Source organism: Leptonotus elevatus, chromosome 6, assembly GCF_054856555.1.
Source record: "Leptonotus elevatus isolate MCC_2025b chromosome 6, RoL_Lele_1.0, whole genome shotgun sequence".
NCBI lineage: Eukaryota > Metazoa > Chordata > Actinopteri > Syngnathiformes > Syngnathidae > Leptonotus > Leptonotus elevatus.
The window spans coordinates 21,116,812-21,138,371 of NC_141244.1; the positions used below are offsets into that span (position 1 = coordinate 21,116,812).

At 40.9% G+C, this 21,560-nt stretch overlaps 2 protein-coding genes across 2 annotated transcripts; both read left to right on the forward strand.

Moving 5' to 3' along the window:
- The first annotated feature begins 259 nt into the window (after positions 1-259).
- On the forward strand, positions 260-8,053 carry psmc4 (proteasome 26S subunit, ATPase 4). The gene is made up of 11 exons (XM_086079306.1): positions 260-329; positions 1,282-1,380; positions 2,574-2,760; positions 3,211-3,357; positions 4,466-4,575; positions 4,961-5,054; positions 5,494-5,661; positions 5,780-5,856; positions 5,971-6,139; positions 7,563-7,618; positions 7,711-8,053. The coding sequence occupies exons 1-11, from the start codon at positions 297-299 to the stop codon at positions 7,822-7,824; spliced, it is 1,254 nt and encodes a 417-aa protein (XP_085935432.1). The 5' UTR covers positions 260-296; the 3' UTR covers positions 7,825-8,053.
- Positions 8,054-9,914: 1,861 nt separating this feature from the next.
- On the forward strand, positions 9,915-21,183 carry LOC147172698 (beta-1,4-galactosyltransferase 3). Its single transcript, XM_086078992.1, has 7 exons — positions 9,915-10,102; positions 14,353-15,343; positions 16,679-16,914; positions 17,429-17,616; positions 17,956-18,078; positions 18,199-18,303; positions 18,875-21,183. Exons 2-7 carry the CDS (start codon positions 15,073-15,075, stop codon positions 19,140-19,142), a joined length of 1,191 nt encoding a protein of 396 aa, XP_085935118.1. The 5' UTR covers positions 9,915-10,102; positions 14,353-15,072; the 3' UTR covers positions 19,143-21,183.
- Positions 21,184-21,560: the final 377 nt, after the last annotated feature.

Genomic DNA, 21,560 nt, shown 5'->3' on the forward strand with positions numbered 1-21,560 from the left:
TAATAATAGGAAAATATGACGAGAACACGAATGACAGTCACAATTAAAACACTCGTAGGCCTATTTTAATTTTTAACATTTTATCATTTATTTCCCCCCAATCATATTAATATGCAAGTTCAACACATTTCTTAATTTAAACAATGACATATTTTAAATGTCGATCATAATTATGTTTAGTTGTTTACACCGTTTTGTTACGTATTTTTCCTGACGTTACGAGACCACATTACCCACAAGCCTACGTTTACGTCGACGTATTACGTCACTACGCTAATCCGCTGCCAAAATCCAACATGGACGATACTATGGCTGTTGAAAAGAGTCCGGTATGAATTCTCCACTTTCTTTCATGTGTTGTGCTTACATTAACCAAGTATCTGTGGCTTTATTACACACGTCAAAGCGTTTAATAGTAGATGTCAGTTTATGTTTTCTAAACTGTCTTTATTGCCCCCATAGCCTGTTAACAATGCCCGAAACGTAAAGCTGCCAATTCATTCTGGGCGATCGCTATGTCACGCAAATTAGCCGCTAGCGTTAGCCTTGTGCAAATAGACTATTCTGCGTAAATATATGTACACAAACACAATGTTCACAATTTGCGAATGATCAAGGCCAAAGTATATTAGTTAGTTGATGCGTCGGAAAAAGAGAATTTGTTCATTTTCCACGTTGTCAAATGGAGCCTGCTATCAGCTAGCCGTTGCTAACTAAGCCACTGTTCGCCTCTTCGAGCTTGTTAACGTGGACATAAATATTAACATCGATTTATGCTATAGTTTGTTTTAAGAAGTACTTGTCAGAGCTGGACCTTATAGCTTTAGTTTCTTTCTATTGCTGTATACTCCCATTTCAGAAAATACCAATGACATTGTCATTATTCAAATCAATATTTGGACTTTGTTTACCTTCTGGTATTTGTTTTATTTCTTATCATACCAAACAAACATTTTCCCACCAGTATTTACTTGTATCAACCCTCACAAGATAAAATATATATTTTAGTCTTACTTTTGACAGACGATGTGAAAATAAGTGATTCCTCTTGGGAAAAAAAGTCCCTTTTGCCAAAACAAATGTAAACAGGATCCTTAATAAATGAACATTTGAAATGTTCGGCATGTTCAGTCCAGGGTTTACCTTGTCTCTCACCGAAAGTCAGACGGGATGGGCTTCCAGCTCACCCTTGACCCGAATGAGGACAAGCAAATGATTGGATAGAAAACGCATGGGGAAAAAAGTGTTTATTTGTACCCCTGTGTGGTCTTCCATTGACAGGAGGAAATGCCGGTGATCTTGAACTCTCGACCGCAGACCAGTCTGTCCTTCCTGGCACCAGAACCAGAGGACCTGGAGGACCTTTACAGCAGATACAAGGTCAGATAAGTCATCAATCTTAGGCTGGATTTATACTGCAGGCATAAGTGTCCAATTCAGTTATCTGATTTCCCCCCCCCCCTGTAGCTCCATGTACAGGTGACACGTATCCCATACAGCTGTTATTACAGTGAGGAAACATAAGCAAAGAAGCTCAATTGCATGTAAAGTACTCTAAAAGCATCAACACCAGGCCGTGACAACTCAGCAGTAAACAACAATACATAGATCTTACAAATATTAAATAGTTCATAGTATTGGCGTGGCCCCATTCTTTCCTTATTGAGTTAAATTAGGTTGACTTCCAAATTGTTCATTGTTTCCCCACCATGTTAATACTTAAGCGGGCCACCCAAGTAAACTGGTTTACACCCCCACCACCACCCCGAGTCCACCCACCCAAGTAGATTTCAAATCTGCAGGAAACACTGCACTGTATGCAATTATTAGGCTTTTTCTATAATATCCACACTACGATTTAATCGTCTGATATTGGTTCTTAATTTAAATTAGTCAAAAATCTGGTTGTTGTTTTTACACAATTGTTTTTACGCCCCTGAAAAAAAATCAACAGAGTTTTACATATTTTTCTCTTGTAAAGTTAAATACTAAAGGACAAAGTATTGCAATTCATATACTTATTATTGTAAGCCTTAAGGGAGACCCCCCCCCCCCAATTTTTTTTTTTATTCTTTAATTCATTATATGTATTTTTAATTGATCATCTGATTAATCGAGTATCTGGAATTTATCCTGCCAAATATTGATATAGGCATCAGCCTCAACAAGTCCATATCGGTTGAGCCCTCGTACACACCAGTAGTTAGGGTTTACAGCTGGTATATTTTGAGGCATTTATTTGTGTTGATTGGGCAGACACGATTCTGTGCCATCATCAATTGGGGTATTTGCATGACAGCAAGATGCGCTTGAATTGTCAGATATAAAGTTTGCAGTCAAAGATATTTGATTTTGGGGTTGTTGTTTTTTTAACACTGCCAGTTGTCATATTCCAACTGTGCCACTAGAGAGCAACAAATCGAAATTGTGTCACTTGAACCATCCAGTGTGAATCCAACCTGAAGAATCTAATGTTGTGCAATATTTCTTTGTAAAAATAGATTTTTGAATCACCGGTGTATTTAACATCCAGGAAAATTGTGGGAATCTTGAAACTCTGCCTGCGTTTGCAGAAGCTGCAGCAGGAGCTGGAGTTCCTGGAGGTGCAAGAGGAGTACATCAAGGATGAGCAGAAGAACCTGAAGAAGGAGTTCCTCCACGCGCAGGAGGAGGTGAAGAGGATACAGAGCATCCCGCTCGTCATCGGACAGTTCCTGGAGGCCGTTGACCAGAACACGGCCATCGTTGGCTCTACGACAGGTACAACGCAAAGAAGCAATCTCTGAATAGGGATGGAATAAAAAAAGAAGAAAAAAAGAAACCACAAAGCACACTCTGCATATTTAACCCCTTGAAAAGGTTCCTGCTGGCTCAAACTCAGGCAGAGAAATTGATAAGAAGCCCACTGGTTTAAAAAAACAACAACTCTTTTTATGTCAAGTGTTACGTCAAGTATACATTTTGATTCTTAAACAAGATGTGTGTTAAAAAATAAATGAAGTCACCACACTTTTAAAAACATTCTATATATGAATTATTGATCATAACAAGCAGCTTTTGAGATACACCTACAGCAGGCGTACATTTAAATGATTTATAATAGCAGCCATATTTTAAATGCGTAATTAATTCTTTCCCCCATCATCGTGTCGGGTGGTCTTTTGCTCATATCTTGTCCCTGTCGCCCTCCAATCCCCTTCCCTCTCTCAGGGTCCAACTATTACGTGCGCATCCTGAGCACCATCGACCGCGAGTTGCTGAAACCCAACGCCTCGGTGGCGCTGCACAAACACAGCAACGCCCTCGTGGACGTGCTGCCCCCCGAAGCTGACAGCAGCATCATGATGCTCACCTCAGGTATTGGAAACACGACCATCCGTGTAAATGGTGTGTGTACCTTTTAAGGACAAAAACATCCAGATGGGACGCAAAGGCATAATACCTTTCACCAAATATTCAAGTTGATGTTTTTTTTGTTGGTCAACTTTGGATTTGGCTACCATTCTGCAGGGGTAGGAGCATAAACAAGAGGTAAAAAAAAAAAAACCGTCCAAAAATTAAAACCAGCAGCATTGCGATCAACGCCAACAGGAAGTATAATCCTGACAAATTAAAACTAGCCTCATGGCTACAAATGATCTCCAACAAGTTGTCAAAACCTGACAAAAATGATATCAGCTGTGCTGTCAAAGCAATCATCCCCAACAGGAAGTGGAGACCTACCAAAATGAAGCTTGATATGCGGTTATAAAAAAGCCTCTCCTGCGGGAAGTAGGTACCTTCCAAAATAAATTGGCCGCATAGCTATTAGAGATAATCTCACAGGAAGTGGAAACATAACAAAATTAATCGTACTACTAATTCTCCAACTGGAAGTAATAACCTACCAAAATAAGACAAGCTACCCATCTCAAAGCTATTATCTACAAAAGGAAGTAGAAACCTACCAAAATAAAATCAGCCACACAGCAACAGGGATTCTAGACTTTTCCATATGAAAACAGCGACAGACGTTTTCTGATGGGATTTAGAAACCTTTCAAAATAAAACTAGCTTAGCATTATCAAGTAGTCGTCTCCAACAGGAAGTAAAAATCTACCAAAATAAAACCAGCCACACGACCGCAACCTATTGTCTCCCATGGAAAGGGGGAAAAAACTACCAAAAAACAAAACAGCCACTCTAGGTGACTGTCTTTGACAGGAAGTTTAAACCTTTCAAAATTAAAAACAGCTGTGCATTATCAAGTTGTCGTCTCTAACAATAAGTAGAAACCTTTCAAATTAAATCTGCCATGTGGCGGCAAGTAATCGCTAACAGCAAGTAAAATCCTACCAAAATAAAATAAGTCTCATGGTTTTAAGCCATCATCTCTAACAGGAAGTAGTAACCTACCATAATAAAACCAGCCACTAGGCTTAAAGTAATGGCTAATTTGTCCTTTTTGCTGTATTTGTGCCTATAGACCAGAAACCTGACGTAATGTATGCTGACATCGGAGGCATGGACATCCAGAAGCAAGAAGTCAGGGAGGCGGTGGAGCTTCCACTCACGCATTTTGAACTCTATAAGCAGGTCTCACACACGCACACACACGCACAAAGGCTTGCTTTACTATCTTTCATTGACATAATGCAGCCCCTTCCCCTAAACCCAACCATCAAAAACGATTGCCTACTGCTATTCTTTACCCTAACCTCAACCATAACCCAATTCAAACCTAAACTCTAAAACCAAGTCTTGACCCTCAAAAAGAGGTCTAAACTTGTGGGGCCCAGCAAAATGGCCCCACGTGGACGGGTGGGGCCCACAACTCTGTGAAATCCCGAAATGTTGGCCCCACTATGTAACAACACAAGACCACACACACACACACACACACACACACATACACCACACAAGTCTGATATTGGACTACAACATAAAGAAACCAACCATTCTCTCTCTCTCTCTCCCCCAGATTGGTATTGACCCACCCAGAGGAGTCCTTATGTACGGACCTCCAGGATGCGGCAAGACTATGTTGGCCAAAGCCGTGGCACACCATACCACAGGTGTGTACACACATGATGCCATCATTAAAACAAACCCCTGAAGCAGGGGGTGCTCAAGTTAGGTCCGCGAGAGTCCCCTATCCAGCCTGTTTTTCATGTTTCTCTCCACTAACACACCTGATTCCCGATCAGGATCGTTATCAGGCTTCTGCAAAGCTTGCTGATTAGCTGATGATTAGTTGGAGGGAAACATGGAAAACAGGCTGGATAGGAGCTCTCGAGGACCCAACTTGAGCACCCCTGCCCTGAAGCAATGGTTCTAGAACTTTTTTACACCAAGTGCCATGTCAGTGTTGTTTTTGTTGTTTCATGCTGCATCTTCATGTATGCACACAGTTTGTGCAATAACTCGTCTTCTGTGCAAACAGCACAAGTTAATTAAATGCTGTGTTTTATTTTAGTCAGTGCGTTAATCCTGTGCTTTCGCCTCCCCCTGCAGCGGCGTTCATCCGCGTGGTGGGCTCAGAGTTTGTGCAGAAGTACCTGGGCGAGGGCCCCCGCATGGTGCGCGACGTCTTCCGCCTGGCCAAGGAGAACGCGCCCGCCATCATCTTCATCGACGAGATAGACGCCATCGCCACCAAGCGGTTCGACGCCCAGACCGGAGGTATGACGACACGAATGTCAATCAGGTGTTTTGTCTTCCGGTACCGAACAGCCCACAGGTTCCAGAAGAGAAACCCTCACGGGGTTAAATATTTTATTTTTTTTCTCTCTCTCTACAGCTGACCGCGAAGTGCAGAGAATTTTGCTGGAGCTGCTTAATCAGATGGACGGTTTTGACCAGAACGTCAACGTCAAGGTGAGCCAAATCCCCCCCACCCCTCCCTCCACACGCACACTGTCTGAGGAAGCTTTTAACTAATTCCCCCATGGCTGCACCCGTCTCTGTGGTGTTGTACTTTGACTATGCCAGGTGATCATGGCCACCAACAGAGCAGATACGCTGGACCCGGCCCTGCTGCGTCCCGGCCGCCTGGACCGAAAGATCGAGTTCCCGCTGCCCGACCGCCGGCAGAAGCGTCTCATCTTCTCCACCATCACAAGCAAAATGAACCTCTCCGAGGAAGTGGACCTGGAGGACTGTATCCCTTTTTGGTCTAGTTCATGCGCTTGTTATTCCTTGCAAAATATTTGGTATTCTGGGTAATATTGCGTTAGTGGAATATGAGTTAAGCAGCAAAATCAGCTGTTTTTATCCATCTCGGGGGGCGGCCATTTTGCCACTTGCTCTCAACAGAAGATGACATCAATGTTGCTTAGGTCTCAGGTAACAACCAATCACAGTGCAGCTTTGAAAAACAACTGAGCTCTGATTGGTTGTTGCCTGAGTAACATTGATGTCATCTTCAGTCGACAGCAAGTGGCAAAATGGCCGCCCCCTGAGATGGATAAAAACAGCTGGATTTTGCTTCGTAACTCATATTCCAAAAATGTCCTATTAATCAGTGTCATGTTTAGACTAGCGAGGTCACATATAAGATATTATTGTCAAGAAATATTTAAGGTTGACTTCCACTTTAAAACTGACAATTATTTGTAGGGGCGTCAAGATTATTGGGGGAAACAAAGTCTAAAAAGTCAAACAAATCTCGTGAGTGTCGACGTTTTGATCAACATTTGTGATGTAAGCACGAGATTGTCAGTTGTAAGAAAACCACCCCTAATGTTTGCACACAGTCATCACATGGGTCTGTGAATTGTATCAAAGCGGTGGTGACTAAGGCCCAACCGATTAATCGGCCGCCGATTTAGAATCGGCCGCCGATTTAGAATCGGCCGCCGATTTAGAATCGGCCGCCGATTTAGAATCGGCCGCCGATTTAGAATCGGCCGCCGATTTAGAATCGGCCGCCGATTTAGAATCGGCCGCCGATTTAGAATCGGCCGCCGATTTAGAATCGGCCGCCGATTTAGAATCGGCCGCCGATTTAGAATCGGCCGCCGATTTAGAATCGGCCGATTATTGCCCTTCAAACAACTGTTATCATCTAGGAAAACCGAAATTAACGACGCTGTGAAAGTACCCTGAATGCACGATTTTGCCTACGTAGCATTAGCAACTAGCAAGTGCGTAGCGTATGTTATTCTGGTTATTCTGTTTTGTCTCATTTCCACATTATATTTTTCCAGCCCAATTATGTACTCTAAACATATACAGTACAGAAGTTGTAAACGAGTAAGAATGTTTTTTATTATTGACACATAAATCTATACAATAACCTTGTACACTTCATGACATTTGTTGATAAGGTCATACTATTGACTTGTCATTCAAAACAGAGTGAATCTTAATAGCCAAAGTTAGGAATAAGACGGGGGGATAATTTTATGCATTACAGTATCATTTTTTTTTTTTAAATAATCGACCGATTAATCGGTCATCTGTATTTTTTCTGCCAAAAATCGGCATCGGCCTAAAAAAAAAAAAAGCATATCGGTCGGGCCCTAGTGGTGACACCTTGTTAAGCAACTAGATTGCCAGCCTACCCTTAACCGGTTTTACAGACGTGGCCCGACCTGACAAGATCTCTGGAGCCGACATCAACTCCATCTGCCAGGAGGTGAGTGTGCGAGAAACCTGATCAACGTTGGTAAATATCAACTTGGCTGCACAATCAATACCAATATTGATTTCTTTGCTCCCCGTCTTAAGGCCGGCATGTTGGCCGTCCGCGAGAACCGCTACATCGTCCTGGCCAAAGACTTTGAAAAGGCCTACAAGACGGTCATCAAAAAGGACGAGCAGGAGCACGAGTTCTACAAGTAGAGAAGGTGGAAAAACGTTTGTGTCTGTAGCTGCCATGTGTCATTTACATTTGTGTTCACTTGGAATGAACAAAGTGTGTTGTTTTTTTTGTTTGTTTGGTTGTTGTTTTTTGTACAGACACTTCTGGCTCCGGAAAAAAAGTCAGTCTTTACCAATAGTCAGGTTGCATCTATATACAAGTATATGACTTCAAAAATACCCATTAAAGATGTTTTCCATAAAATGTGAACATTTGTCTGTTTTATTAGATTTAGACTCAGTTTGTTTGTTTTTGCAACTACTCATTGTTTGCTTTTTAAAATGGAAGAAAATCCCCCCCCCCCCCAAAAGGTCAATATAGTGGTTGTTTATTGTCACACTGGTAATCATTTTCATTTATTTATTTTTAAGATATAAAAACAAATAATTTAAATATGTCAAAGGCAAGAAATCCACCCCACATTTGGATACAAGGGTTAGGGTTGTTAATACAGTGTTGGTAAATTTTTATATGGCACATTTTAAGGGACACTTAAATGATAGTCTAAGTAGACAAATGAACACCGAAATTACCTAAATTAAACATGTCATTGAAGTCCATCCCAAATGTTGACACAGGATGTAAGGACGTGGCTCAAGGAACTGGATCAAAGTGCAAGGAACTACAGTGTTTGTATATGTCTAAAACGTCAACTGTAATTAAAAAGGAGGAATCCTCCCAAAATGTTGACACATTGTGACGGCACATAGGTCAATGAATGGGATCAAAGTTCAAGGAACTATTGTTTTGTGTATGTCTTGAATGACAATTTGACAGTTGAAAGCTGAGTGCTAAGAAAGCTTCCTCTATTATTGACACACGGAGACAGGACATTGGCCAATGAATGGGACTGATGTATTTTTGAGTGCTAGTTAATATCTACTAATGAAATAATAATCGACACAAGGAAAAACTAATTTTTAAGATTCTCAATGGTCAGAAATCAACGTGATTGGAAATGAGTGAATGAATAGGAACAAGTTGAAACACGGTAATGGTTATAGAACAATTAATGGGACTAAAGTGGTTCGTCCATTGAAGGACGCTGTCTGTAAATGTAAGTAAATAAATAATAAAAAAAAAAATTTTAACCAAACTAAATACTACGTACTTTTATCATTTAAAGAAAAATTGGTAGTATTGAACATCCCTGGACTCTATTACCGATCATGCGCCATGACGTGCATTCATTCTTTAAATTCAACTGACTCGCTTTCATTTTTTTACAGGCAACATACAATATTTCCATGTTTCAATAATAAGAATAACAGTAACAATAAGAATATGACTAGTATCATGTTAAAGCATTCATTCATTCTCAGTCACTCAGGCTGGCGGTTGCGAGCAAATAAATGTACAAAATTCAGAGGCAGAACCTTTTTTTTGTCTTAAAAAAAAGAAAAAACAAATAACAACTATTATTCTTATTATTGAAACATGGAATTATTAAATCGCCTATAAAAAATGAAAGCGAGTCAGTTAAATTTACAGAATACATGGACGTCATGGCGCATGGTCAGGATTAGGGTTGTTCAATACCAATCATAATGAAAGATATGATAAATATTGGAGCTGTAGTAGTTAGTTGCTGACCATTTCTTGCTACTACAGGAACCAGAAGGAGAAAATGTGTTTTTGTTGATTTTTGGTGAAAATATTTTGGAACATTGGTCATTTTTATCCCTTAAATGTTCCCAAATTGTCCAAAATGAGAGATATGATAAATATTGGAGGTGTAGTAGGTAGTGAATAAAAAAATATATAAATCATTTATGGTGATTTGTAGACTGTAGGAGTGAATATCAAACATCGAACGTCAAGCCAACTTTTTCTCGCTCTCTCAACTTGATTTGGCCATTTTAACTTTACTGCTGATTTTTTTTCCATTCTCAAACAGCTATTTACAGTTAATTTCATTTAACTATACACTTCCTGTTCACTTGTACAAAAGGGATACATACTTAATGACTCCACAAAGTTATTCAGTAGAAGAAGAAAAAAGCCGCCCCAAAAATAAATAATAATACGTACATTCAACGTGTGATAAAAAGGGGAGGAGGAACAAACCAGGCGTCCCTCATCAACATTATTCAGCCTGGTCAGTTGTGACTCTGGCGGCTGCGCTCACTGCGCTCGCTCTGTCTGTTTCAACTTCTAAAACATATCACCGGCACGGAGCGAGCTCATTTTGCAAGGGAATATCCAGCATCTGTCATCCATGGACTCTTATACGGAGCCCGTCGACTACCGACCGCCGAGGTAAGCATTTAAAGTGAGAAGTGACGTTAGGCGGCGGTGAGAAGCAGCTGCTAGTTTAGCTTAGCTGAGCTAATTGCTAACTCCGCTACAGCTTGTCGCGGCTTGGATGGCTCCACGCAGCTGGAACACCGAGGGGCGGTCGTGTTTCTGTTTAGTTATAGCTTCTTTTTTTTTCTTTTTACATACTCCCATGTTTTCCCTCAAATACACATGCCCCCCCCCTTTTTTTTTTAAGCACAAATGCGAATAAGTAACGCCAAAAGTGTTTTAGCTTGGCGTTAAAGCCCTCATAAAAACGACAAATTGTGTTGAAAAAAAGAGGCACGTGCAGTATTATTATTAGCTTCAAAGCTAGTGGACGGTAGCCAAACTTTTTCTCGTTATAGTGTAGTGTTTGAACGGATGAATACAAATCATGTCGGGAGGGTTAGTTGAACGTAGCAAGTTGGCGAGAAGTAGTTTTTAAGCAGGGGGTGGACACTGGTGGTTTAAAAATGGTTGTTGGTTGTCATTTGAAGTGCTCATTACACTCAATGGCTACTTTAGCACTAGAAGATCCAGAGGTCACGAAAGACGTCCACACACCAGGAAGTGTGTAAAATATGTGCTTTTTTTTTATTTTTATGAAAATGATTAATTTGAAATGGCAAGAGTGTAAATTTTCCATTGCTGATGTCATACTTTGTCAAAAGTAATTGAGATTAGATTAAGATTGATTCAGAATTACATAATTTATGTTGTGCATAAGGTACATTTAGATTAAAAAAAAAATATATATATATATATATATATATATGTATGTGTTGTGGTTAAAAGTTGCATTATTAAAAACTAGGGGTGCCCCGATCACAATTTTCTGACTGATCTCCGATCTTTTTAAAAAAAGTCTGACCTGCCAATCCCAATTTTTACGATCTCGATTTTTTTTTCTCACAACAAGCAGCATACACCTTCAGAGTTCCAAACTTATTTTATTGGAAAACATTGAACAAAAATATCTGTGAACTAATACAAACGGGTTGTTTTAACTGCAAATTAAGTAGTACTCTGAAATAAAAATTAAAAGCCCATTAGTCATCTAAGCAGACGAGGACAGCGGCTGACTTTTTCAGACCTGTTAGGAGGGAGATGAGATCGGTGGAAAAGATCGGTTTATATTTAAGGGATCGGCCGATCGCTGATCCCCCAAAACTAAGGAAATCGGGGCCGATCGATCGATCGGTGCACCCCTTTTAAAAACTCGTATCATTCCTGCCATTTTTGCTGAAAACACCTAAAAAAGGAATGAATGAAGTTGTGTATATCGAGAAAATGTGTTTCCAAAAAACAATATAATTAATGTTCTTGAGAAAAGTAACATATTTTCCCAATTTTAAAAAACTATCATGAAAAAAGTTGTATATTTTCAAGACGTACATTCTTTTAGGGCAAAGGTCGAATACAAGAATAATTGTAGATTTTTGAAGATAGTGTCATATTTTTAGGAAAGGTTACATACTTTTGAGCAGAAAAGGGATATTTGTGATTGTCTGCCTGGCAGGAACATGAGTAACACATTGACATTCTTCAATTTAACTCTTGCGAAGCTCGTCATTTTCAACTGGTAAATTGTCGTCGTCTTACATGGCAGTTGGTTTATATTGGTCTGTGTGTGCTTTGAGTTGTTGTGGTCCCCCTCCCCCCCCCTCCCCCTGGAGTCATCTGTCATCTCTACGGTTGTTGTCGTTAACTGCACAAGCCGCTGCAGTTCTTGTTCTTTTAGCGGTCCGTCCCGGCGGATGGGACTCCTCCAGAGACCGCGGTGTGCCAGCTGCGCCCATAATGAATGGGCCGGGCTCAGGATGGGTTTCCATGGCGGGGATGCTGGCACGCGTTTGTTCTGCCATCCCGCCTCACCACCCCCGGCTCGTGTTTGCATGTTTTTTCACTCGCACGCACTCTGAATGTGAATTTGCCTTTCGCTCTATTGTATCCTTTAGGATTTCTGTATTTGTCCAATGATCTTCTGATATTCAAATGAGGGGGGAAAAGACTGTTGTGTAAGAATTGTTTGCGCAACATTACTTCCAGATTAACTGTTGCTTCAAATTGGCACAAAGAGCCACATTGAAAAGGGCAAATTTGGAATTACGCTGCAAGATTAGGCGTAATTTTACATTTTCAAAAAAAAAATGTTGTATATTAGCTCAACAAGTCACATATTTCCAATATGAGTCTTTTTTTTTTTAAGTAAAGTTCTAGTAAATTTGCAATAAAGTTGTATTTTTGAGAGAAAAAAGTAGTGAGTCAGTGACAAGTTTAATTTAGAGGAAAACATTTTTGAGAAAAATGTCTTTCTTAGAAAGTTGTATATTTTTAAGATGAATGTAGTACTATGTATTGCGAGAGTGCAGTAATATTTTTAAGAAAAGTCGTGTATTTTAGAGGAAAACGTGCATTTTTTTTACATTAACTTCATAGTGTTATAAGACTAGTTTATTTTGTGTTGTGTATTGGGGGAACACCTTTATTTTTATTGTAATTAAACAAAAAATCAAGTTGTATATTTTCAAGATTAAATAGTAACTTTGTAGAATAAAGTTCTAAATTTTAGATATTAAGATGTGTATGTTTGTAAGGTTAAAATCACATTGCAAAAGTAGCAGTATAACTTGTAAATTTCCCAAGAAAAAGTTTTGTATTTTTAAAGTTGTAATATTAAGAGAATTTTTTTTTTCCCGACAAGTCGTATATTTTGAGGCTCGAATCGTAATAAAAGTCTAATATTTTGTATTTGTAAAATACTTATTGAGATAGCATTTTTCAGATCAAAATTGCACATTTTCAAGGTACAGATATGAGGAAAAAAAGGGTTTGTTTTCCAGGGATTTTTTCTTTCAATATTTAAAGCCCTTGAATTTTAAGTTTAATCGTACAATATTACAAGGATGTTGTCACATACTGTATTTTGGGAGAACAAAGTTTTATATTTTAAAGTTTCTTTCCATTCAAAACGGCAATATCTTGCACTCGAGGACCGCCTTTTAGGCTCGTGGACCCTCGCGTTCACTTAATTAAAGAATCCCTCGAGACCCCGGACCCGTTAGCCCCCCCCCCCCCCCCCCCCCCCCGCCCCCTCTTTTATTGGTCTGTTCTCTCCAGAGTGAGCACTGTGCGTTATGTCATCCCTTTTGAGATGTGGCGCTGACCCCTGAGCTCTTGTCCCTAGATGACGATCTATATTTAACCCAAGTGCCCCTCTCGCGTCCAGTCATGTGTGTAAGTATGCATGCAGACATACATTTACTACATATAATATTAATGACCCGTGGGCACGGAGAAAATGCTTGCTCGCCGCCTTGTGTCGTGACTTCAGAGCGTGCCGTGCACAAGGAAATTTAACACGAGGGCATCGCGTTTGTTGGAAGTCATGCTGGTGCTTTGTTTTGATTCGGTAGAAAAGGAAAGTGGAAAGAGGTGTGCAGGAAGGACAACGAGGCCAAAAGAACACAGTGTAACTGGCTCCTCTTCCCCCCTCGTCTGACTTCTAAAGCATTCTGTTGAATACTTGAGCACAATTCTTTCTTCTTGTGAAATGACATCCTTTTAAAGCCCTAATTTATAGCTTTATTGTGGGAGCAGGGCCAGATTGGTTCAATCTTCCATCTGGTCACATTTACCTTTTTGGTAGAATAAAAACACGGACATTTTGCCGGCTGAGTCTTGTGTGAAACAACATGTAGGGTTCCTCCCACCTTTTCCTCTGCAGCGTTTGACGAGATTGAACAGGATTAGGATTATTTGCATGAGGCTGCCTTCTTTTAACGAGCGCTAATTGACTCGTTGGCAACGGCAACAAAGGCTTCCTCTAGGCCAGATCCGCTAGCTGGCGAGCATCGAGGGGTGAGCATCTGTACCGGTTGCCATGAGTCAGGCCTATCCGGCTGACTGTGCTGTTCAGCCCCCGTGTAAACAAACACAATCCATTTGCTGGCTCTCTGCACAATTGCACATTGTATAGTGAGCGGGGAGAACTATTCTTCTACAGGATGGAACGCCTGTTGACTTAAAGGTGTCCAAACTTCAGCCCACGGGCCTAATAATGTAAATGACAAAAACGTTGGTGTAATAAATCTGACAATACACATTCGTGTATTAGCTATAGCAGACCTAGAAAAAATAAGCGCATAGGATTGTGATTATTTTATGAAAACATTAAGTCCAAATTGTAACTGATCCTCCCTATCTTTTTTTTTTCTTCTCTTTTACAGCTCGTGGCAGTGAGTGACCCACTTCCTGCCTACCCAGTAGGACCGGTTGTTGTCCCCCCGCTGCAGTCTGTGACTATGGAACAATAGAAGAGGGGATATCTCATATCTCATAGAAACTCCTGTAACCCCCACCCACCCCATGTGAGGTGGGCGGCGGCCTTGTAATCCTGCAAAAGTGTTGCGCGCCTGCATATGCTCTTGTTTGTCATGGCGACTGCTGTTGTTGCTGTAGAGTCGCTCAGACGGTGACACAAGGGCGCTCGGGAGGCAACGTGAAGTTTGCTGAAGGCAGGAAGACATCAGTCGGACCTGCGGAAGGAAAATGGAGTTCGGCAGGGGGTGAACAGCACACCATGTGGCACTGTCATCGCCCCCCTTTGCAACTCACAAATTGGAACAAAAGTCAATTTTTGAAATATTTGAAACATACTTAACCCGCAGCAAGGAATGCAGTGAACAATGGAGGAATGCTAATTTTTTTTCCCCCTTCTTTGGAATATCTTTGCTATTCGTCTGGTTGGTGGTCTCCCGGAGAGAAAGCCCACCGAAAGTGCCTTTTACTTTGTGTTAGAATATTTTTCTACTCTTTGACTTTACATCAGGTTAGAATATAACTTGACCAACAAGTAGCTGACAATCCTCCACTTTCTTCTCCAAACCACCCCTCGAACACTTGATAGGCCGCAGACTTTCGCACGTCGCCTCGCTTTCCGCACCACCATGGTCACGCTGCAGTCCAAATGGCGTTACCTGTTTATGTTTCTGGGCATCCAGCTGGTGGTCATGGCGCTGCTCTCCCGGGAGGGCTACCAAAAGCGGGTCACCTACTTCATCCGCATCTTCCGCAAGTCGGACAACGGCGCCGCCCCGCCCCGGAACCACACGGCCGCTGACGTGCCCCTAGGCAACGTGTACGCTAACCTCTCCCACCTGTCCAAGGCGCAGAACAATGGAGACGTCTATTACTGTCCCAAGACGTCGCCTCTCTTGGGTGAGTGGCAAAGATTTGTTTTGACTCAAACTGCCTCATACTGGACACTTCCACTTCCGAGTTGACGTTAGCGCAAATGACTTATCAGATTTGCCACCATGGTTCCTCAAAAAATCACTAGCTGTGAATGCGCGCAAGATTATTTTGTACCTTAGTCCACTGGTTCTCAAGCCCGGTCCTCGAGTACCTCTATCCAGCCTCTTTTTCGTGTCTGCCCAGCCAACACAGCTGAAGATCGTTACCAGGCTTCATGCAGAGCCTGCTGATCAATTGAAACACCTGTGTTGCTTGTGGGAGACATGGAAAACAGCCTTGAATAGGGGTACTCGAGGACCGCGGTTGAGAAACACTGCCTTAAGCTGCTGTTCCACCAACAAGCCCAGGATCTTTGAATTCTGGGTAAAGGGAGTTCTTGGTTGTAAAAGTTCTGCGGGAAATTCATAATTTGTGTTTCCACAGCGTCTTAGAGTTCTCGGTAATGAATTCAAATGAGCTTGATGACGTGTGAGTTTGATGAGCCCAGCCGGTGTAAAAACGACACCCCGCCAAATTTGACCAACCAATCAGCCTTGGTCAGCACAGCGCCCCCCCCGAAAATCAGAAGAAAACTTGCTTTGAACAGATTCATGTTTCTTTTCAGTAGAAATGAGACTAAGACTGCAAGGGAAAAAACACTTGTGCTTCTTTTATAGAGGATGTGATTCAGATCTCCTTTTGTTTGAGTTCCTGCGTGTTCAACGTTAACGCCATGCCACACACTAGTCACACACAACCTTTGACATCCTGATCCTTGCTCATGTTTGCTCTTTGCAAAATATTGTACTCTGAACATGTATTTCCTTTTGTGCTGCCGGTGATGTCACACAAAACGCAAACTACCTTGATTACCTGGAAGTAGGCGTCGCCCCGAGGAAACTTCTCAGAAGTGAGATCGGAGTTGGGTGTGTTTTGTAGGGGGGACTCTAATAATTAAAATTCCTCCCCCTAAAAATTCTTTAAAGTGGTTTGATGCTTGTCTTCAAACTAGATTAGCTAGCGGGGCGAGATGTTTCCTGGGATGTTTTGGAATTGCTTGTCACAAGTTGTAAACAATACAGCACACACATTACTGATGGAAAATCTAGAAACAGTTGTTTCTTTTGTATTAATTAGCTGTTTTTGAAAGTTTTTTAACTAGTTAGATGTTGTGATGTGTGGTGCTTTCCTGGTACTTTAAAGCTCCTCCTTCACCGTTTACGTATATATTTAGCTCAATCTATGTTCATGTCTGTCTTTATACACTGTGTCCATGTTGATCTCTTGATCCATCCACTTAATTGTTGCATCTCGTTTCAGTTGGGCCGATCCACGTCAGCTTCCCGTCGGGTCTCACACTGGCCGAGGTGCAGCGTAAGAACCCGCTGGTGGAACCCGGCGGGCGGTACCGGCCGCCCAACTGCGAGGCGCGCCACCGCACGGCCGTGGTCATCCCGCACCGCCACCGCGAGCACCACCTCCGGTTCCTGCTCTACTACCTGCACCCGTTCCTGCAGCGTCAGCAGCTCAACTACGCCATCTATGTCATTCACCAGGTCAGTCATCCATTTTATATGGCGGTTGCACGTGAGATGGAGACTATGGTCGCCAGAGAATACAATACATGGTAAATTCTGGTCCCACACACACACACACATCTGTGGAGGGACAATGTATGGACCAGAAATTACACTCACAAGCTAAATAAACAGATCATATCTGTGGCTGTACTCTATTTCCCCCATCTAAAAACATCTTTCCTCTGGTGTTCCCCAGGGCTCTGTCCTCAGGCCCCATTTTGTTTGTCATCTACGCTCTTCCTTTTGGGTATAAATTCCCAAAATACAGCAGCTGTAGAATTGGCTTTAAACCATAGTTGATAGTTGGGTGACTTCATGGTCTTTGACCTTCGGCTCTGTACCTGTATTTTTTATTGCAGAGAAGTCATCTTTATTCATATACCACTTTTAAACGGCTCCACCTGTCACTATGTGCTTACAGAAGACGTAATATAAAATGGAGGTGTATATCTTTTTCTTAAACTCCGTTGTATTTGTGTCTCCTGTGCAGGCGGGCAACTACACATTCAACCGGGCCAAGCTGATGAACGTCGGCTTCCACGAGGCCATGCGCGAGGAGCAGTGGGACTGCCTGTTCTTCCACGATGTCGACCTCATCCCCGAGGATGACCGCAACACATACGAGTGTAACGCCAACCCCAAACACGCCGCCATTGCCATGGACAAGTTTGGCTACAAGTGCGTCTCCTCCGTTCAACATCAATGTCGCTTCTGATGGTGGTACATGTGTTGACATGTTTGACTTGCATATTCATGAAGCATTTAATAGTGTTCCTCATATTAAGCTTCTGCATATTCTGCTGCTTATTGTATTGATGGTAAATTACTTGAATGGTTTCGGGTGTACCAGGAAGCAGTTTGTGACAATTGATGTGCCTCAGGGGTCCATGTTTTGCCCCGACCTTTTTCTTATCCACGTTAACAATTTAGAAACATTTTCCAATAATCTTTGCAGCGATATTGTTACCCTCGCTTCAATATCAGATGGTCATGTTTTGTGTGGTGCTCGCCCTGCAGGCTTCCATATGCGATGTACTTTGGAGGAGTGTCGGCTATCACGCCTGACCACTACCTGAAAATGAACGGCTTTCCCAACAACTACTGGGGCTGGGGCGGCGAGGACGACGACATCGGCATCAGGTAAGGACCCTCAGTGACGTAACAAACGTCAGCCCGGATATTTTAGTAATGGACCGTCACGAACCGCGTTCGTCGTCAATTCACATTCCGAGCCATGCCGCATGCTCTCGTCTTTCCCAGAGTGTCTCTGGCGGGAATGTTCATCACGCGTCCGTCCCTGAAAGTGGGCCGCTACAAGATGATCAAACACAAGCTGGACAAGGGCAATGATGTCAACCCAAAGAGGTATGCCAAATTGAAAGACCATGAGGAATTCATTTGAGGCCCTTGTTTGAAGCCTTTTTCTTTTGACCCCCCCGACCCCCAGTATTCTACTTTTAATTTAATACATTTATTTAGTTTTTGAAAATCAAATTTAGCAATACTCAGTACTATTTGTTTTTTTAAACTAATTTCTTTGTTTAAAATTTTGAGTTATTTATTTTTATTTAATTAATATTTTTACATATTTTTGATTTTATTTTCATATTAATCCTTAAGTATAATTAACTTTTTATTTATGAATTTTATATTATTTTTGTCTGCATTTTAATTATCTAGTTTTTATTTAATTTAGATGACTAATTACATGGCAACTTTTTTTACCGTTGTATGTATATTTTATTTTTAATTCCTTGTTTAATTTGTTTATGACTCTACAGTAGGTGTTTGTATTAAATGAACATATATTGAACTCATTCTTTAATTTCTTAGCGTTTTTTACCTATTTCCATCCATTTAAAATTTTCCTGAACCGCTATTTATTGAAAATGAGCTTTGATTTGAATGTATAGTAATTTTTTGCATTTGTGTGCAGGTTCAACATGCTGGCCAAGACTCGTCAAACGTGGAAGCAGGACGGTATGAACACGGCCGAGTACCAGGTTCTGTCGAGGGAGTACTTCCCGCTCTACACCAACATCACCGTCAACATCGGCACCGAGGCCGGGCTGCGCCCACTGCCCACCATCCCGGCCTCCGCCAAAGCCTCCGCCAAGGCCTCCGCCAAGGCCTCCGCCAAGGCCTCCGCCAAGGCCTCCGCCAAGGTCTCCTCCAAGACTGCCACTCTCAAAACTGACAAATAGACCGTCGTCACATTTTTTTTTTGGGGGGGGGGGGGCCTTATTCGTACCACTTTGCAGACTTGGCACGTATATATCCTGTATATTTAGAAAAATGATTATTATCAGCCTCATGTCGTGTTGGACTCTGTGAGTTTATCAACGGCGCCGCCGCGTGCTCGCTGCTCAAACCTCCTGATGCCTTCCAATATTTTTTCAATTCTATCTTCCACTATTGATGCGCCTTTTTTTTTTTTTTTTTTAAGCATGTGATGCTGCTACAGTCAAAGGATACAGCCTAGTTTACACGTTTTCCAGATAATCAATACGCCACAAGCATATCAAGGCACATGTTTTGCAGTCGTTTGACATTTCACGTTTAACAATGATTAACAACTGAGCCCACACGCCTTAGTATTTAACTTTTTTGTGTGTTAAAAGGGTTTGACACAAGATGGCGTTCAAAGGTTGCAGAAAATTGCTTGTCAAATTAATACAGTCAGGGAGAGGAATCCTTAAGAGAAAAAAAACTGATTAAGAATGATCACAAGTTTCATCAATATCTTGAACACAACTTTTTTTTTTTTCATTTAGTGAGTATAGTAAAAATTATTTTATAAATGTATTTAATGCAAACAGTGAAGACAAATTGAATTAGTATCCAGTAATAATAAAATGAAAAATAATTCAAAAATGTATAGAATAAAAAGAGGAAAAGATAAATTCATTCAGAACACACACAGAAAATAAAGTTTAAATATAGTCTTTCGTCATCAATCACTCCAATTTTTTTTAATCTCAAAAGGAAGCTTCAATTTATGATTAAAAACTATAATCCGTCCATGCATTACAATATTTTTTTTTTATCTAAAAAAAATACACCTATTTTTCATCAATATGTCTAATACTAATTATTTTTGTTTTATTACACCAGTTTAGCTCACTGAAAGGACTGGAAAAAAGTTACATCATTTTCCATCAATATTTAAAAGGTTGCACAAGAGGTAAAGAAATTATTCATTTCTCTTGTGATACCCTTTCAACACATAAAAAATCACTTAAAATTAGGTCTGAATATGAATAATTTAGTTGTACTTTTTTGATTTTGAAGCATATTTTTTCACTTTTTTTTTTTTACTTAAAAAAAAAAGCCCTGCTTGACATGCAAAAACAAAATCTTTAGTTTTCTGAAATGCAAAGAAAATGTATATAAAACATTTTTGATTTTCTGCTTAGGAAAGAAAACCAGTTGCATCTGGCCACAACAAACAGTACATCTTCTCCTTCCTTTCATGCAGTAAATATCCAACACATGCTCTTTGCCTTTACCTCCACCAAGCATACACGTCAAACATAGACCAAGTGTGTGTATACAAGATCATCATAATCTTAATCCACAATGTTGTAATCAGCGTCTCAGGAAGCCGCCGACCAAAGAGAATATGGCCGCAACGCAGCTCGTATACCAGCTAGTATGGAAAGCTCTTTGTGCATTTATTCCATTTCCTTCATATCCAGCTCAAGGTCAATGTACGCTCATTGTCCTCACTCGTAGAACAAGTCAGTGCACGAGGAGAACAACAGTTTTACTAGTAAAATTTTTGTTTTCACCACTGATTCTACTTTTGGCCTGCTACTACTACACACCGCTCCCACTGCCAATATCCTTGAGTTCTATGTACTAGTTCTACTAGTGTGCTTTTGTCCGAGGAGTAAGGACAAAGAGCTTCCGAGTACACGAACCTTAGGATGGTTACCAAAGATAATGGAAAAATGCTCAAACGACTTTCGATCATAAATCGATAAATCAATCGTAATTGATTGATTTTTGCCTTGGCAAAAATAATGAAGCCACTGTGCACGTTAGCAGGTCAGCGCACTGTAAAAAGTGTCCTGATGTTTTTGTTGTGATGTTTTTATGTTGCTTTTTTTTTTTGTGTGCGCGACGTTGCAGGTTAGTACTGGACTCGGGGTACTGCTAGCTCGTTCTGCTGATGTGTGTTCAGCGCTCTCGAGTGGCCTTAAATTCTGTAATAAATCTTTTATTCAGATGAGTTAGCTTAAACTTGTGGCGTGTGATGTTTCAGATTGTTTTCAATTAGATTTTGTTGTCGGGGTGGGTGGGGCATGTGACGCAACTGTCAAAACGCATTTTATATCACATTTTGCACAAAAGACTCAAAAAGTGTTACACATAATTAAAATCCAGTCATACATTGGTTAAAAATGTTCATCTTGTCATCAAGTCACTGTTTTTCTTTTTAAAGACAAAAAGGGTTTGTTTACCTTTTACTAGTTTCGGCGTCCTCTGCCGCCTTCCTCGGAAGCTGCTTCTGAGGGATTAGTAAAGGTAAACAAGCCCTTTTTGTCTTTAAAAAGAAAAAAGTGACTACCAGTCATGCATTATGTAATACAGAATAATGTTACAGTCAAAACAAATTA

Bases quoted from the DNA above. Each gene is read 5' to 3' on its own strand.
- psmc4 (XM_086079306.1), top strand. From the start codon at position 297: ATGGACGATACTATGGCTGTTGAAAAGAGTCCG. The intron at 5,055-5,493 runs GTGTGTACACAC...CTCCCCCTGCAG, and splicing joins CGTGGCACACCATACCACAG to CGGCGTTCATCCGCGTGGTG. The intron at 5,857-5,970 runs GTGAGCCAAATC...TGACTATGCCAG, and splicing joins ACCAGAACGTCAACGTCAAG to GTGATCATGGCCACCAACAG.
- LOC147172698 (XM_086078992.1), top strand. From the start codon at position 15,073: ATGGTCACGCTGCAGTCCAAATGGCGTTACCTGTTTATGTTTCTGGGC. The intron at 15,344-16,678 runs GTGAGTGGCAAA...ATCTCGTTTCAG, and splicing joins CAAGACGTCGCCTCTCTTGG to TTGGGCCGATCCACGTCAGC. The intron at 17,617-17,955 runs GTGCGTCTCCTC...CTCGCCCTGCAG, and splicing joins ATGGACAAGTTTGGCTACAA to GCTTCCATATGCGATGTACT.